At 36.9% G+C, this 20188-nt stretch overlaps 1 protein-coding gene across 1 annotated transcript in view; it reads right to left on the bottom strand.

Annotated features, from left to right (window-relative positions):
• The window catches only part of LOC121415575 (protein Wnt-1-like), a 63042-nt gene extending 43328 nt beyond the window's left edge, over positions 1 to 19714 (bottom strand). Inside the window, exon 1 of the mRNA XM_041608839.1 lies at positions 17962 to 19714. Within this exon, the coding sequence (XP_041464773.1) occupies positions 17962 to 18026 (65 nt within the window). The 5' untranslated portion in view covers positions 18027 to 19714. The remainder of the gene's footprint in view (positions 1 to 17961) is intronic.
• Between the last annotated feature and the right edge of the window lie 474 nt (positions 19715 to 20188).

Genomic DNA, 20188 nt, shown 5'->3' with positions numbered 1-20188 from the left:
TAGCTGTCCTTCTCATTAGTAGACATGTTACATGCCGTTATGATTAAATTTTGGGCAGAAAGGTGTTTGACAGTAAAAACATCTCATGATTATATTAATGATGACAATCATTTTAAAAAGGCCTTGGCCTTAGAGTGTTTTGATGACGGATTTTCACTTCTACCATGTCTACTATGAAACAAGAGTCTGCGTGTTCTAACTTATATAAATATTTCATATGGATGTTTATTACTATTGCATGTTGTAATATAGACATCATTAGACAATATCGGATACATAAACAAGGTCAAAATGTTTCCTGTAGACCTATTTCATGCCATTCTTTGATGTGTCGAAGGTGTTATAATATGTATTTATATTATAGGACGGTACAATGCGCACAGCTCGAATCGCTATGCGGAACAAAAAACTGCAAAACATAATATTCATTCCACTCCACGTCACGTAACAAGCTATTGTCGCAATGATTGTATCCTTTTTGATTCTCTAATTATGTATTCAACATTTCACATCGATTGTAAATACTAATTATGCAATAATACCATGAGACCATCAAAAGGACTAATAACGCCCAATTCGAGACAGGATGGGGATGAATAATCTACGAAGGACGTATCTCATTCTTTGGGTGACCTCTAGGCAGTGTGGAAAAAGAAAACACGGAATCAAGACATTATTATGAGGTAATTTGTTATATATTGTAGTACAGTGTAACTATAGGCCTACATTATTTATTGATCCGTCGGTAAGCAATGTTTCTTTCGGAAATGGCGGACCATGGAAGAGTTGAATGAAAGATGAAAAGAGAAGGAAAGGGAAGTTCTAAAGAAAATGACTCAAAGGAGAGATAATTGACAAAGACAGAATTACTATCTGAGAGGGGTAATTTCAGATAAGAAAAATACAAAATCATACAGTAAGCGAGATGAGGAAGATCACCTAGGGTGTCTGTTCAAGTGGTAACAGTTAGCAGGTTCACCAAATACCATAACCGGTTTGATCATTGACTCTCAAAGTATACAATTCACTGGGTCAAGAAGACAGTCGAATTAGACAAGAAAAATGACCGCATCGCGAAAGAGGAAAGTCAACCAGCAAAAAAAAACCTCACCCGATGGTCAATGTTACCACTCTCCCTCTTGGTGCTCACTGCTCACCATGTCCAAAGCACAATCATGACAACGAATTATCATCTAAAATCAAACTTCTCGACATGAAGTCTAGTTGAATAGCTTATTGCTCGTCCCGATTGTTTTGGCTAACACTCTCGTGTTTGGGGGGAACAGGAACGTCTGGATAATTGAAATCAATCGACAAGATTTTCCTGATTAATCAGACCCAACTGTCAAAACGGCAACGTCACCCGGAAGGAGGAATGGATCGTCTTCAATCGTCACTTGGAGAACAGACTCTGACCCGTAACCAAACGAGATGAGAACTTATGATAAATTACAGTAGATCTATACCTATGGGTGCAAACTCTGGTAGCCTGCCAGACACAAGACTAACTGAAAAACCATGATCATCTGTAACCAACAAAATATATACCTAGGTGGTGTTTCATAAAGCTGTTCGTAAAGTTACGCACAACTTTACGCACGACTGGAACCTGTTCTTAGGCACTAAATCAGTTACATAGAGATATCATGTAGCACAAGATATGGTCACCAGTCGTGCGTAAAGTCAGTCGTAACTTGCAAACAGCTTTATGAAACGGGTCCCTGGCTGGCTGCTAAAGAAAGGCAATCTAGAATAGTATACCATAAACACATTTAAAGATGCATCTTTCCGTGTCTTTTTCGATGTTTGATAGTTTATGAGTATGATTACAATTTTATGTTAACTAGGAATGGATAAATTTAAATTGCTAACGGTGAATGTTTGATTCGTCAGTATTTTTCACTGGTATATAAAAATATAATAATTGTACAATACATCCTTGCCGACGTTTGATATAGTTGTATACAATTGGCTTAGTTGGTATAGAGCGTTCGTCTCACAACCGGGAGGTCGGGAGTTCAAACCCCGGCATGGGCAGAAATCCCAGGGGGGACGTGTCCCCCCTACTCAAAATAGTAGGGGACACAATATCAAATGTCTCCCATACTATTTCTGGTTTTTTATGATGGTAATAAATTCATCATTCAAAATCGAAATATAACATGTATTTTAGGACGAGATGACCTTACTTTAACTTTCCAGCCCCCTGTCCCCCTTACTTTTTGAGAGAGATTTCCACCCCTAAAACCCGGCCGCGTCAGACCTAAAGACACAAAAAATGGGAGTTGCTGCTACCCTGTTTTGCGTTCTACAGTACAAGGAATAGTGCTACGTCGATCTGGTGCTCCACAGTGGCTGCCGGGCCCACGATTAATTGGGCAAAACAAATTTTTCGAGAGATATCTGTTTCCAATTTCTGTTTCGAACAATAAAATATGGATTTTTTCATTTTTTATGAGTTGCTAGATGCAGGTTACTTACGCCAGATGATTGATTCTTTATCAATTCTTTCACTCCAGCCATCCAAAACTATTCCAAAATTCGATACAAAAAGGCCTACAAAATCATTATAAAAGCATTTAACATGTTACACACGGGAATGCAAGTACGATCCAAATCAGTGCAGACAGATTGGTACATAATTTTGGCTACTCATGGTTCAATTGCAAATCAAATTAAGAATTGACTTAGTACCTAACTTTGCGAATACGTGTCAATGCCAAAGTAAAACAAGGTTCAGTATTACAAAAAAATAAATTTCATCTTATATTCAAATGACTCGAAATACGCGGTAACTGAATAAGGTATATAGGTGGAAGGAAGAAAGGTGTCGTGAAAGATGCGACATAGTGCATACGAATGAAAGAGTTCATCGAACTCGAAACAGGGCACACTCCGCCTATATAACAAACCACTCCCTCAGATGTGAATAGAAGACAACACTCTACCATTATTCAAACTTTATTCTTTAATATCAAGGTTAAATCAATGATATTACAGCCATTATCTAAATCGATTCCACATCCTTGGACACACGTAGAAAGGGGTCAAAATGAATAAAGGAAAAATGTTAAAAGGTGGATTTTCGGTGGTTACAGCAATTTCCTACGCTTACGACTTTCAAGTGTTACATGTACAATAGCGGTTTTGGAATATTGAATAGAATGATTTGATTGGGGCGTTGTGATGGTAATGTCTACATTATAACAAAAAACTAGGGTTTCCATGCAATTATATTTGTCAGACAGGATTTTATTCACACCACCATATCGCAATAGACCGGAATCAATTGAAACGTTTTTACTCTTATATTGGAAGGTCCCTGTTCATAAAGTAGAAATGAGTTTATTATTTTAAATCCGGATAGGTCTATAATCATCCCAAATACTAAAATAACCATGCACCAATGATCTGTGCGATTTCATACAGGATTTCACTAAGATTTCATTAGGATTACCGATAAGGTACTATGGGATGCTCTTAAATAAAATATATAATTATGATAATTGAACTATTTAATGAGTTATGATTGAGTTTAGTTTATTCATTTGAACATACACATTCGCATCTGTGCATATAATATCGTACTACACATATCATTACACAAGAAGAATTGTTCATGGATGATCCTTTCATGCAAACCAGAAGTACTACTGATGTATTATCATTGAATGAAAAGCTATACTAAATCGATAATTGAACAAGCAAAATAAAGCTGATCCCTGATTGGTTGAGAGAATAATTCACGTGATTGGATATTCATATTTTGCGTTGTATACAGTATACGTGTATGAACGATTTGGGATTTGAGAGGGGGATAATTTATGAAATAACAAGAATCCTCATAATTATTTGATATGAATTATGAAACACAGTCATTATTGTGTTTGAGCGTTATTATCATACTCTGTACAGTCTGTACCGTCAAACCAGTATCAACGCACTGGACTACGCCTCAGACGTGTTAGGATTGGAGGGTTCTTCCTGTAATGACCTCCAATACTACTGTTTGTGCGCTTGCTGTGTGATGCTATATCGGGTAAACCTATGGTAACCTTTGATATAATGTCAAGTACAACCTTAGTTAAAAACATACATATGGATGTTATGAACAGATTGATTGGAAAATTACCATTATTTACTACTTGCACATTATCTATTCACCTGCACAAGCAATGACTACTACCTTTCCCATCGCCCCCTACCTTAAACCAACACGTGGAATCGGCGGAAGGAGTGAAGGGTAATTAATAGTTCCTATTGAGGTCATGTCATGTACCCCCACCCCACCTTCCCTTCATCAAAACTTGGCAACTATCCTGGTGTGTTGATACATTACCGACTGCTGTACTGTCCAGGGTATCAGTATAAAAAAAAAGTTTATCAGCATTTTTATCTGAAAAACGTAAATGTAGGAAAATAGAGGAAGGCATTTACATGATAATATCGATAATCATTAAGGTGTGTGATAAAATATTATAAATTGTGCGCTGATTGCACCGATTTAAATGACAAAAAAGGACGATAAAATTACTGCAATTTGAATGAGTCACTGTAAGTAATGAGTGTACATAAGTGTGCAATGAGTAAATAATTTCCTGGATTGAAGTAGGGCAGTTCAAAAAATAATAGGGAACTCATTATCTCCAGTTACGCATATTTTGGTGATTTTATATAATATATTTTGATTATGTTGATTCAATAACACACATGAAAAAAAGACCCATTAGGCCATATTATGTATTTTTGCATTTTGCATTAAGAGCCTTTACAATAACATCATCATTATCACAATGGTGGATACTGTACACATTCAGTGTATGTATTTATTTTTCTGATAAAGTCCTTTTCTATAGGTCATGAACGCCTTTAGAATATAAATAATATCAGTTATCATAATCATTTGGGACTACATGGAAGGAAACGCGAGACCTTTTTCTCACATAATTTTCTTCTTAAATTTACGAGCACAGGTTGTTGAAACGAAGAAGTTGTTCACGTGGTGTTTGAGCTTGCTGAGTAGTAATTTTACAAACATTTTTTTATGTTGACGTTGTACCAAAAAAAAGTTACCTCAATGGGTTTAGGCCTAATGGGTCTTTTTTCATGTGTGTTATTGAATCAACATAATCAAAAACATAAACAAAATATTATAAATGATTTTAACAAAAATGATTATGATGAAGATCTTACTATCCTAAATTCGATTTTACATTAATATATTTTTTGTTCATCTATTTGATGCAACTACTCTATAGATCCTTCACTATTACTGTACAATCTCAATGATAACTAATAGGCCTACTCGAACAGTTTTTGATATAATCCATTGTTTTATCTCTTCCTGAATCAAGTAAGTCATTATACCTGATCATTGCCGAAGACACTTAAAAGAAATATACGAATCCGTTGACAACTAAAAGGGGAATGATGATTTCGGCAAGTAGTTGCCGTAAGTAGGAATTTTAAATGAAACCATTCGTCCAAAGATATGTTACACAGCATGAACATGATAAAACATATACCAACTTTTTTCATAATAATAGTCCTTATTGTTAAGAATCGAATCTGGTATCATTTTCAAATCAGGCAAGGGGTTAACATGAAAGGGTCATCCACGTACAATACAAGCTTTCCTTCGAGACCTAACACCTGTTCTCGATTCATGAGAAATGGGTGGTATAGGACCGACCAAATGAGGTGCTATACTTCATCTATAGGCTATAGTTTGGTTTATGTTCACTTGATCAGATAGCTCCATGGATGGACCAAACGAAAACTAGACAGAGATGGTAAGAGACCTGATCAAGTAGCAATTTGTTATGGATTTGTCTACAACTCCCAACTTGGCCTATAAATTGCGGACACAGCCAATGTAATTCTCTGAGAACTGGAGTAATTGCTTCATACTTTGCGTGTTCGTGTTACTAATCTCGCAGCTGAATTTTGAATGGTTTGCAGTTTTTTAAATTTGTTTAATAGGTAATCCTGAAAGGAGACTATTGCAGAAATCAATGTGACATAAAACAAAAGCATGTACCAATTTTTCAGTGGTGGGTTTGTCCAAGAGTTCACGAAGTTTACCAATTTTGTATAAGGCATATGATGCAGAGCGACATTTTGGGGGATATAAATTCATCGAATGTCATTTTATCATCAAATATAACTCCTAGATTTCTACAAGAAGTACTTTCGTTTCTCGGAAACGTGAGGAAATGTGTAAAAACTCTGTTTTTTCACCGTTTAGTTTGAGGCTATTGATCTGATGTGACCATTCTTTAATCTCTTGAATACATTGTGTAATTTCAGCAGTGGGGTCAGAATCCTTAAACTTTTTAAGGGTAACATACAGTTGTGTGTCATCCGCATAAAACATTTTTTGTATTTTGAACTTATCAATGATTGACTCAAGTGGGGAAGTGTACAGTGTAAATAAGATCGGCCCCAGTACAGATCCCTGAGGAACACCTTGAGTTAAAGAGTGAAAAGTTGATTTCTCACTTCCAATGACGACACGATGGCTTTGACCTAAAAGATATGAATGAAACCATCGTAGAGCCAGATCACGTATCCCAAATATATACTCTAAACGTTTCAGGAGAATGTCGTGTTTAATGGTGTCAAAAGCTGACGAAAAGTCTAGTAATATAAGAATAACTTCTTCACCTCTGTCTAATGATATCAAAATATCGTTTGTTACCCTAAAAAGAGCCGTTTCTACACCATAGTATTGGCGATAACCTGATTGAAATTTGGCATGTAAATTATTTTCGTTAAGATATAGCTTGTAATTGAGAAGCAGCTAATCTTTCCAAGATCTTGGCAAAGAATCTTAGATTTGAAATAGGGCGATAGTTTTTAAGCTCTTCCTTGTTCAGAGAATTTCCTTTTAATTTGGGAATGATGTTAGCACACTTAAATTTACTAGGGAAGCAACCAGATATACATGATTCATTTATGATTTCTGTCATTATAGGAACAAGCTCAGGTAGCAATCGCTTAAGAAATGATGTCGGAATTTGGGTCAAGATCACAAGTTGATGTAGAGGACTGCATGATTACCCTACGTAATCAGGGTCAAATAGATTTTACTTATGATAATATTTTACTGTGATAAAACAAGGATGATAAAAACGATATGAATAAATGAATAATAATCAATATTTTGCAATAAATGATTATTTCATTTAAGCATCCACATGCATATACCTGGGACTACACAGCAAAAACTGTGGTGTTAACCGGTGTACATAGAGGACCACACCAGTTATTTCACACCAGTGTTAAATTGGTGGCGTTAGTTTTACACATATAAGTGTTATTACAACACCTAAGGTTGTTACATTTACACTCTTTGCTGTTATGTTCAATCTCTGAGGTGTTATTTTTAACACCTCAGGGTGTGGTCCTCTATTAACACCAATTGGTGTCAGTTTTAACACCAGAGTTTTTACAGTGTACGAATAGGAACCAGTAGGACTACATGTCTAGATCTCTTTTCTACCATGGTCAAATCATACATTAAAAGGTTTATTTCAAAATTACACATTAAATATTACTCACAAATCACCAGAGATAGAGTTTAGATTTGTATTTAAGTAATTACATAAATAATTACATATTGCGTAAGTAAATCGTTCAAAAGATCAAACGGTATAGCCATTGACTGGAGAATCAATCAGGAGATTCTTTGTAGAACCAGCTTATGACCATGGACCCTACTAATCTCTCTATATTATAAGATGTTTTCCGGTACAGGTCACTGCCCTAATCCCAAAGGTATATTGATAATGTGTTGTAGAATATAATGTCACCATTTGGTTGTAAATTGGGAGGCTACTCCTTGTAGGTAAAGGTTAATGTCAAGTGACGAACTTCCGAGTCGGTTGACAAATTAAGTCTACCTTAAAACGTGTTAAAGCATCTCTGTTATTCAATGTCTTTGTTTGTAGAATTCTTTTCATTTTTTTAAGAATGTATTCTGTATTTGTATTTATTCAGACGGGTGAAACATTCAAATAAGAACATGTCCAGGGAAACATTCAAAATAATGCATTTTTATTTGTGTCTATTCAGAGAGGTAAAAAGATCATCTAAAACAATGTCTATGGATTAAAAATGAAATGTTTGATAAACATATATATTATAACACAATAAATAATTATTTATCAAATACCAATTTATATAACCTCAAACTGGCCGATTATAGTTTGTTGATGTAGATTTTTAAAATATTAAAAGAATGTTCCTGAGTGATACAGTTTGCTTCCAAAGAGAGATTTCTACGATGGCTCAATTCACATGTCATACATTTTTTTTATCCTTAGATTCCGTATAGGCAAGTATCGTGAAATTGATAGACGGCTGAGCAATAGGATTAAAAAAGTAACTGGAGTCTAACATAATTCATTCTCATACAATGGATTAAGAGAGGCGAATAAACATTTATTGAATTCATGTCCTCTAAAACTTGTCCAGATCTTACCGCACGGACCTCCCCTGCCATTTGAATGCCGTCCTTTGGAGCGGATTTGTTTGCTTTAACGCGTTTACCCGAAAGGGGTTGTAATACTCATCTTTTACATAATCTGTAACTAAGTGTTTCATCCTTCTGTTTTGTGGCATTGCCTAAGCCAGTGTCCGTAAACAGACAGGAATAGATCTCAGGTGGAGAGACCCTGAGTTAGACTGTGATACCTGTCAGGGGAATATTCGGCGATTCTCACAGCGCGTTGCAGCGTAGGACGTGGGTGTCTATAAGCCGATGACAATCTTCATTAGATCGAGACTTACTTGTTGCAGGGCTCGATAAGCATATTACTGGGTGGTTGACCGATGGGTGGTATTATTTGGTATGGTGTGCGGAAATGTCATGGAGGGTGGAATGGTGCGTGTGTGTAGGGTGTGTGAGTGTGCCTGACTGAAATGGGAAAAAAATGTGTGAGGGTGTGGGAGTGCGTGAGCGAGGGATGTGTGGGGGTACGTGTGCTTAAATATTAATCTAATAAACATGATAAATATTTCATGTATGTATGCGATCATCATCTTTATTATTATGTATACCCTTTTCTTGCCGGAATATATACATATATTGCCTACCTAGAGTTTAAAAATTATTACATTTCTATACACTCGACGTTTAAATATTCAAAGCCTGCACGTATATGTTTTCGTGAAAACAAATCAGCAACATGGGGGGGGGGGGTCAGAGAGGTTCCATGACATTTGCTCCGGCGACAATTGTTCCGCTGTAGATTCTACATACTAGTGGAATAATGCAAACATGTAGTTTGAACATTTAAGCTTGCAGTTAATATGAAGTCTAGAAATAACCCGCCACTTGTTAACTTTTAAAGAATTCTTAAAATGCTCAAGGTAGTATATCTAACGGTCAGTCTACATTTCATAACTTGTTATCCACCATTGACGTGTAAACTACCATCCTTTAAGGTTGCGGGTTTTATGCTTCCCTTGTGCGCCTAATATGCTAATGGGAGTACTTATTTCTCCTAAATGTACATTATCAATCTATTCTATCAATATCAAAGGTCACTCTTTAGCAATGGGTCAACTTGTATTCCTTTAACGGGGAAAATAAAAAGAAAAGTAAATTTCATGAAGTATTTTATGACGCACAAAGAAAATTGCCTCTAAATAGATTACTATAGGGAACCCCGCAAAGCAAGGCTGGCAAAGTGGCCCAAGGAAATTCTGTACTTTCTCTTTTCTTCCTAGCTGGTCTGTAACTAATCGCTAATGAAGCTTCTGGATTAGCTGATGATCAGGGCCTATTTCCCACTTTGTTTCGGGGATTTGGGGATGCACATGAGAGAATTGTAATTAATTTGGTCCAAATTTCAGCTGAGGCGGGATGGCCAAAAGCAGGAACATCTATCAATACACAGTCTTGTGGCAAAGAGTCGCTCTGCTTCACATGACAATCAAGACCTCAAATCTCGTAATATCAGATTACAACAAACAACAGATCAAGCCAAATAAAGCCTATAGACAGTAAAGGTCTATAATGCTCTCCAAGCGAAAAGAATGGCTTCGGTGTGTTGTTCAGAAGGTATTTGGACGACAATACGACAGCAACCTTGCCGTGTATACACTGTATACAATCCTGTGATAAATGGGAAAGGTAAAGCTCCTGCTCGGCAATTTTCTCCCTATTTTCTTTTATTTGATCTTTCATTCAGTTCGACTTCCTTTTGTTCCGGTCTAGTATGGTCCTCGTAATAGTCCTCTTGACAAGGATGTCGAGACCAATTTACAAAACCCACATTGATATAACGACTATTAAAAGATATAGAAAGCCTATATATACGTCTGACGAAGATAATCTTCATGAAATTCGCTACCTGGGACAAAAAAAAACGACGGAAGTGACTAGGAATATCTCTTTGCGTTGGCACCTCTCCGCTCACATGAAAAATCAGAGCGCTTCTAAAACTTCATTTATCATTGTACAGGCATACTTTTGAATATCACCCCTCCTAAGAACTAAAATGAAAGTTGATATCAATATTCCGATGTTTTGGAACAGTAATCATGACCATTACTGAGCCGGATAGCTCATACTGTACGTCTTGAAATTAGCTGAATTTCATTAATTTTTTTTTAATCGTAGACGATTACTTTATCAACAATCGTTGCTGTCAGGATTCAGGATCAATGATAACTATAGCATTGTTCAGAGGTACCGTGGTCTATATGGGTTATGTGGAGTGAGGATAAATGGTCCTCGGTTCGAGCCATGGTGCGGTTATTGGTACAACATTAATCAGAGTTCCCATTCTCTACCAACATGACGAAGACGACAGAAAATAAAAGAGAATCAAAGAAAGTAGAATATCGAAATAAGATAATTATTATCATCCAATTGCTATCGACACGTTCGCCACATTCCAACTTTGTCCAGTTCTTATGTCTGATTACTAATATACCGATATTAGGGGTAATGTTGGGTATGTAAAGGGACAGACTGACACGAACACACAGAAAGGATTTAGCCCTTTTTCCTGGAGAAGTCATATTGACAAATAAAATTAAATGAAATAGAAATTCACCGTGCTTATAAAAAAATAAAGGCAGACACATTATTTGGAGAGATCAATCAAACAATAAAAAAAAAATAACTTTGTTAGTTATAATCGATTACGTGGCGTCAGTGTTGGACAACCATCTTAATGTTCTTTTACTATTCCCTTGATCCACCGTTCTTGAGAAACACACGCAACCGGTGATTTAGTCATGTTACGCTAACAATAAAAAGAATGTTCGTTCGTTTTCATTAATTAAAGTGTACATTCGGATTAGATCAGCCACGACTATAATCAAGACTCGACGCACCCGTCGCAAGAGTTTTGAAGAATGAAGAAATTGAAATGTCTGCCATGTTTTATTTGAAAAAAGTCTCATTTACAAACATGAATCTCGAGAGCCTCTACCGGAGACATTGTTAAGCTCCCGATCTAGGTTATGAATACAGACTAGAATCAATCTCACATTATAACAGACTTCAAGACCTCACTCTTGTATTCTGTCTACTTTTTTTCCAGTTCTTTACATTTATTTCACTCTATGCCCCTTTATGTCGATATCTCTTCTCCGCTAAATCCCCTCCTGTCTCTCCCTCTTTCCCTTTCTTTTTTTTCGTTATTTTGACGTGATGTTAGAACAAAATCTGACTGGTAACGTTCCCACACATAATTCGTCTCCTTGCTTAATTATTCTTGTTTGTGTTGAGCGGTATAAGTGTTTCATTAAAAAATGACAAATATTAGTCGGTGATGCTTGGTTCCACATGTTGAATTTGCCCCCAAACGTCCACTGGCTGAAATTAGCTGTTTGGAAATGTATGTTTTTTAGAGAAATATTCCCCACCAATTAAGTGGTGATTTACCAACAAAAAAAAAAGAATTATGCCTTTGATGATCTTTCTTCAAAGCAAGATTAATCAACATCTACATATTAAATATTTGACAGAATTGTTTCCTTTTTTTTTTACTGTATTTCTTCAATACCATTTTGAAATGCCTAAGTGATGACAACGGTTTTTGAAATGCCTAAGTGATGACAACGGTTTTTCGTGTGTGCTGCACACACGAAAAACTTCGTAAAACAATTGAACACCATGGGTGTTCTTAGCTAAACGAAGCAGCCAGGATTGTTTGAGAAGCAGTAATATGCCACATTATTTCACGTTACATATAGCCTATATATTCAATGTCCCATCTTGACTTGCACATAATTGGGTTATGTTATAATCCATCCAAAACGATTGGAATATTTACGTAATCCAATTTGATGGATCTCCTGCTCAAACGGAGCTCAAAGTATTTATCATTTCGACCATGAAAATCTTCGGGGAGACTAAATCGGACTCGTCATGTCTTTCAATACCAGTCGGGTTGGGCTTATTTTCATCTTTCATCCACCATACGAATTTCAAGTTCAACTTTATATAAAATAAATGCATTGGAATCCCCCCAAAAGAACGCCACCAGCAAATTTTTTTTAGCAAGATATGGTTTCAGAAATTTATTCTAAGAGCAATTCATCTGAAAATAGAAAGGAACACACGAGAACATTTTAAGATTCAAGATCCACTAAGCAAACTGATTTCGTTAGAATGCAGAAAAGTGGATGGGAATGTAATGACACATTTGTCAAAGGACATTAGGTTAATGACAAAAACAAAGAATAGGTTAATGATTAGATGAGAAGGGGGAAGATAATCTATGGAACTACTGAAATAGATGTTGCTCGGTTCGTGATTTCCAGATGCTACCTTCTGAAATGCGAAATGGTCAGGTAGATGTACTGCAGTATTTTAGGGTAAAGGATGAGGGCCACGCCCACAAAACCTTGATGACGAGGGTATTTTTTTTGCAAGTTCAAATGAATGACACATTCAGGGTGTATTGAATTTCTGAAAAGTTTGTCGAAGTTATTAGAGTAGGCCTAATATTTTTTTTTCGTAAACTTTTTATTTTGTGTGACTTCGACTTGCTACGATACGGATTTGTGTTGAGCTTTTGGTGGGTCGAACTGAATGCCCAAACGACAGAACGACAAGCGTCTAGAACTTTACCTAAACAAGATGAGTGCAGACCTCGACGGTGAAACCAAGTATATAGTCTTGATAAAAGACAGAATTACTAAATGGTAATTCAAGACTGTATGAGCTTTTTTCGCCAAAACATGGATCAAACATGGAGCTTGGTGATTCAATAACACTGGGAACAACACATACAACTACATACTAATAACACCCCCTCCCAGCAAACCATCTTAACATACCTGCGCCCCCATCCACTCATAGGACCCCTCACCGGGTTTCTCGCGGGAATCCAGCGTGAGCGATTGTCTTGCTAATTGCTGGGACAAAGCCCCCATCGTTCTGAGACAACGGGAATTCATAACCGTTTCTCGGCTGCCCCTTCACATAATTCAGTCATAATACCATTTTTGTTTTGTCCCCTTTGTAAATCGAAATGTCTGCACGTTTTATCGTCAGGCGAGACTACAGAAAGCAGGGGGAACCGACGGCATACGTTTTACGGTTTGACATAGGCCTATTCTGAGCATTTCGGCTATGTTGACTTGCCTAAATTTAGTTGTGACGAGATTGTAGTGATACTGACACAACAGTAATGGAGTGGATCTAGGTAATTATACTGCCATCAGAAAAAATATTTCTAGGTATGCTGGAGTTCCTTTTCGGCTCTTTCGAATGGTATCGTTTGCCTTTGCGTTTTGTTATTTGCCTATTTTATCACAATTCCCCCAAGATTCGTGGCTTACACAAATAAAATAGCAACTCTATATATCGCAATTGAACGTTATGCAAGACAAGAAGGGACAATCTGTGTTTTATAGCTCCATGGTACAATATAATGTTGCGAAATACATAACATTATAGTACATAAACCATAGGTTAAGAGTGTCCGAAGTCCCAGAATTATGATAATAGGTACTGAAAGAGTATCGTTTATGGAATGCATTAAGCCATATCCATAAATTCTACTAAAGAACATACGACATTATGATGACTCTAATTTCTGCGGGTAACTTCTTTGTCTGTCAGCAGGTATGTAATATTTAATTGAGCTTTCAAATACGCATAAGGAAGAAGGTACGAATGGTACAGCTCGACCCATTTGGACTAACGACTTCCCATCCACAAGGCAGGTACTCTACCACAGAACCACAAACAGTGACAAAGGAGAAAATGGAAATACGATATACCATTGAAATAAAATCTTCATGAATATGCTGTTCATGACTATAAACGTCCTTCCGTCTCTTAAAATTCAAACAGTTACTGACCAGAATCTGCTTTAGGCTATATCTATGATTGAAGAACTCCTGATTCAAAGGGACTCAAGCGAATGTTCTGTAACTATTGCTGATAATAAGGTACCATTGAGGATATCTCCATGATAACATCGCATCAATAGCAGATTGGTTGCACAATATACCGTTACCATGGTAATTGAGTATTAAAGTTAGTCCAACTGTTAATCATGTATTTCTTGGATGAATTCACCGCGGAGACATAGTAAAAACATGAAAATACTAAATAACTTCTTCTTTTTTCCCCCTTTTTTTTAAATTGATGCTGGGAGGCTCTTCTTAGATGTCGGATTACCTTCCCAATGTTGGCGATCTTTTCAATTTTTTTCATTCCCTGGAATATTTGGTAGTATCAGCTCTCAACCAACCCAGTAATCAGACACGTTCGATACCCATAAATCCTGGTGGTTGCGAAATGTATACATACATCTCAGTATCTCCTTAAATTAAAATGTCATGAGTGGTGAGGTTTATAAATACACGGGACGATTACCTCCTGCACCAACCGCGCAGGCTGTCTTATTCCAAGACGGTGAATTCATGCTTGTTGTCGGTCCACTTGGTCTAAATGATACACAATCTTATTTGGTTTAAGGCCACTTCATCCAATTGAGCTAGTTGCTTCGTTTTAGCCAGTTTAACATTTCGTCACATTTTCATTTGGGTCGATTGGCAGAATTCACCTATAATAGGGTCTCCTGGGGCCCGTTGCAGAAAGACTTGCAATCAATCGTAACTCTAAAAATCATGCGAAATTTGATTTTCGACCAATCAACAACGCGCATTTGGGACTTGCGCATGATTTTTAGAGTTGCGATTGATTGCAACTCTTTCTGCAACGGGCCCCTGATGTATGAGGTTGAGCGTTTGCCGTTTAAAACATATTTAACGAATAATGATTCGTGTTTGATAAAACAAATAATTGAGATACGCGTACCGAAACACAAAGAGACAGATAAAATCGTAAAATAATGCGTATACACTCCTGAGGTTGTACAACACTTCTTATTCATATGTCTATTGTGTTCGGTGGTCATCAAACTAACGATTGGACAACAAAGTAGATGAAACCATTTGAGCTTTAGATAAACTGCATCTAGACGTCATCGCGTTTGTCAACCAAGTGAGAAAGATAACCAAAGTCCAATTCATATTTGACAAACAATTACTGATGATGCTTGGACCAAATGGCTATCAAGCAGATTTAATAGTACGCCAATTATGCTTTAGAATGGCATCAGGCGACCAGGGGTCCGTTGCAGAAAGAGTTGCGTTTAAACGCAAGCCATAATCAATGGCAAGTCCCAAATGCGCGCTGTTGATTGGTTGAAAATCAAGTTGCACATGATTTTTAGGGTCGCGATTGATTACACCTCTTTCTGCAACGGGCCCCTGGAAATAAAACTAACTCGTATATATTAGACCATTTGTGGTAGGGTTCATGATTAGACCAATTTAACAGGCTTTTGTGAAGCTTGATTTTTCTTTATATAGAAAAAAAAAATTAATTCATTTACAAATATGTTCCTTTTCAAGTGATTAGTAAGATGCAATAACAGGTAGAATCAATTCATTTTCAAAAGAATCCATAAACTGCAATCAAACTGATGGAAAAATACTCTGGGAAATGAAAATGGAATGCATTGCAGTCGATTGCACAATAATTTATCTATATACTTCCAGACGTAATCATGAATCACAATAAAATACACGAGAAAAAATGGTGAAGAGGATGAAACTTGCCACCCGACCCGTGGAAAAAATCAATATTTATCCTCCATCCAGGAAATCAATGAACAATATTATGATAGGCTTAAATCTTTTTATCAATTATAATAACATTGACAACACATATCGCCATCGTCATGACTGTTACTACCAAGATGGTGGATTTGCGATCAACATTTATTCAAGTTGGACTCCGAGAAGGATCAATGAGACTATACCAACAGCTACATCACCGTAAAAGAGTTAGTGTATATAGCATTCCCCACAATTCCCGGCCTATGACTTCATCATCAAGAAGTTCAATGCGAAACAAGATCAGCGATTCTCAAGCAATATGAATTATGGCAAACCCTACGTCCAATAAGCAGAAGATTTACGCGCTGAAAGCGTTTTGTTTGGAACATCCTTCAATTGCATTTTCAGCTCGTAAATGCCTATTACCGAGAAAACTTTTATTTTCAGTCATTCGGCTTCTGCCTGTGATATTGCAATGCTAGGAGACAGCCGATCAAATTATGGTAAAGCTCAGAATGAGCGGGTTCTATAAAGAAGCAAGGAGCTTATTTTGTAAGGAGATTTAATTCAATTACATTACAGTTACACAAACGAAACCTAATCCAGACCAATCGAAGCTATCACATTATTTCGATTGGGACTATATCGGTCAGTTTGGAATAGGTTCCGTTGATGTGGCTGAAGCATAAAACTGTAACATTAAGATTGATAAAAACAAACCTGGATCATATACTTCAAAATTATGAACATATTCATCTTATAATAAAGTCATAAACGCTATTATTTATTTGATCTTAATCATATCCTGCAGTAAGATCGTATTATCCATAAGTTTTCGTCAACCTCATCTGATGATTTTAGGCCAATAATGATCACAGTGGACCATCTCGACGCCTTTCGTCAGTCGTCCAGTTGAAAGTTGGCTCATGCTTGAGTTCTACAAGCTCACACAAAACCCATAACTAGTCCATCACTAGGTAAGCTAATACCAATGATTTGTTCCATTGACAAAAACTATAGGGAAAGACAATTTTTGATTAAAATACAAGTAAGAATCAGTTCAATTTACTGCGTTTTATTTTATACATGTATGATTCTTGTGTAAATGCGAGGTAACTGTTCTTAGAAAATGAATTGAATCATTTGAATATAAGAGATTAGCCTAAATGTTTATATTTTTCAACATTTTGAAAGGATCAACGGAAAAACTTTCAAAGTTGAAGTACCCTCCTTATTTTTTTCCAAGCAAATATACTTTATCGGTTTAATGCCAGCATATTTACAATAAACAACCTAGGATACCTTTTGTGTAAGCAGAAAGGAACTAAATATTAAGTATTATTTTATGATAATTATGAGATACTTTTTTCTTCCATCGGTTCACGATTATAATTTTAAGTAATTTCATCAGTCGCACCGTATCTTAGAATGCAAACGAAATCACAATGACATGTTTTAATGTTTCAAACTACTTGAGTAATACGTTTTATTTTGTCTAAATAGCAATTTGCTTACCCATGTGATTATCATTGGCTTGAGCTCGAAAGGTAATTCATTTAACTTTTAGGACTAACGTACCACTCAATTATTAAACCATCGGTGTTCATTCGTCCTCTTCTACATTGGAAAAATTAAGGATTATGATTCTCATCATGATTACTGTTCGATCCATGACTAGTTCTAACAAAGTAATATCAATATTTTGCAATAAAAAAAACTGAACATCAAACATGACAATTTTAATGATTTTTATCAACGAGGAGTATATTCAATTGAGCAAACTATTAAAGCCATTTCTGACCTCTTCTAAACGGTTATGTCAAGTCAAGAACAACAAAGGAAATATCCACAACTTACCAAGTTTCCAGGACAAATATTTGTAGGAGCCAGATAAGAAGAGTCCCTGTTGAATACACATCCATTTCGATTAATTTAGGATTCTCCACTAGAGTGTTCTCTTGAACGCGATTATTCCACTTTGGGCATTTGCAATATTTTCTTCTCTTCAAAGTCTGTTTCTTTCTGTTTCCTACACCGTTAATCCACTAAGGTGCAATTGCTGTTTCTCCTTGTTCATCAGTCGTTCTGTCAATCTTTCTCATTCTTTGCTGTTCTCCTTCTTTCCCTTTTAACTTTCCTGGTCCACGGTCCTCTTTCTCAATTTCTTAACAAAAGTATACTCAGATTTTTTCTCATCAAACTGAACTGCCGAAGAAGGTTCAAAACACGCGATCTCCGTCAGTCTAGGATGATGTTACGTTGTTTCTTAACTCCTCTGATACCAATAAATTCACGAGTTGCTTCTTGCACGTCAGTAATAAAAGGATGGTGTATGTAATCCATATCGATTTCAAGATGATGTGATATGATAGGGGGTTTTAAACAAGGAGTTCTTTGGCAATGTCACGTAGCTGATCCTTTCACCTCCTCATTCTCACCCGAAAATTGGAAATTAATGAAAGCATGAAGATGGAATTCCTGTCATAATTGCCTCTCATGAATGTTTGCAAAGCAATAGTTTAGCAATGTTGAATTGAATTATATTTACCATGAAAACAAATACACACTGTAGAGAGAGAGAGTGAGAGTGAAGGGAGAAGAAAATGAGAACTCGTATTTGTCAATCTCCGAGTAGAAAAATACCAGTCCTAGAAATAAGGTGAACGCACCAAGGAATTGTCGGTTTTCTTTCTGTCAAATTGACTTAGACGCTATTGTATTTAAAGAGGGCAATTTTCACACCACGGAGGCAGGCCTATTGACTAAAATAGGAATGCTGTAACGTCACTCAATCAAAAAAATAGATGAATACAAACAAAGTTAATAAATCACAGGAGAGACTTGTAAATTGACATTGCGAGTAGGAAAAGGGACAGGCGCTCCGTTTAAATACCCAGCGCACCTCTGGCGTGACTTTGACCGAGCCGAGCGGCAGAGATGACAATGCGAGACAGAGGTCGAGACCCGGGTAAACTTCAGCTTGCCAAGCAAGTCTTAGACAAACAGTCAGATTTCGACACGTCTATCTGACGGGGGATGGCACTGGAAACTCCTCGAGGTATCTCAATGTTACACGACCTCAACCAGCAGGATTTTCTCGGGTGTTTAAACACGTATTAGTTTCTGTATCCAAACACCGCTCCGGGGTGCAAGCGATGAGACAGTCGATGAGAAGAAGTACTTATCCCGAAGCTGCCGTTTTCTACGAGTCCCAAAACCGCATCTCGACGTCTTCGCGTTCGTCGTATCGAATGAAGAAGATGCTATTTTAATAGGGCAACGCACATCGCCGCGGCGCCGTCATTAACTTCTGTTAAACCCTGTCCGCATTCAACATCTCAATAAAACCCTCCAGTAGGATGTTAAAAACACACGCTTCACCGCATCACCCGACCACCTTCCTATTCAAAGAATCACCGGTTCCTTTATACACCGACTTATCATATATTTAAGTTGCCCGTATAACCGTGCCTTAACACAAAGTCGTATTCTAGTTAATAACAAGATCAGCAGAAGGGGATGTCATTCTGAGTACTTAGAAGGGTAGTGATAATTTCGTTCTTAAAGGAACTCAGAAAGGTAGAGTATATTAAACTCTTACTTGTGGTTTCAATGGAGAGATTAAAGTAGCCTTGTGTTTCCTCTGTCAGGTCCAAGAGTTCCTTTGGGGGATCACCCCCGAGAGGTAGATCGAGAAAGTCAACAGAATATAGCGCCCTCAATCAACCCTTATCTTAAAGATGATTTTCATTCGCTTTTATCTATCAGTCAAAATGCTTTCAGTTGACATTGTGAGGCAGTGCCATAACTTATCTCTCATCTCCATCTTTCTTTCATCTTTTGTTCATACCCCGGTCAACCCCCTTCTAACTATCTTTCACGTTCTCTCGCGCTTTCTCTTCGCTCCCTACCCACCCTCTCCCCCTCCCTTCCCCCTCTCTTTCTCTCTCTTCAACACACACTAACTTTCTACATTCTATCTTCCAACCAATCCAACCTTGTCCAATATTATTTTTGAAAGATGTAGATGTATATTTTGAGACTACTGTAAAAGCAAAAGGAAGACTGTTCCAGGCACCAGTCA

Source organism: Lytechinus variegatus, chromosome 5, assembly GCF_018143015.1.
Source record: "Lytechinus variegatus isolate NC3 chromosome 5, Lvar_3.0, whole genome shotgun sequence".
NCBI lineage: Eukaryota > Metazoa > Echinodermata > Echinoidea > Temnopleuroida > Toxopneustidae > Lytechinus > Lytechinus variegatus.
This window is presented reverse-complemented; position numbering and strand designations above follow the sequence as displayed.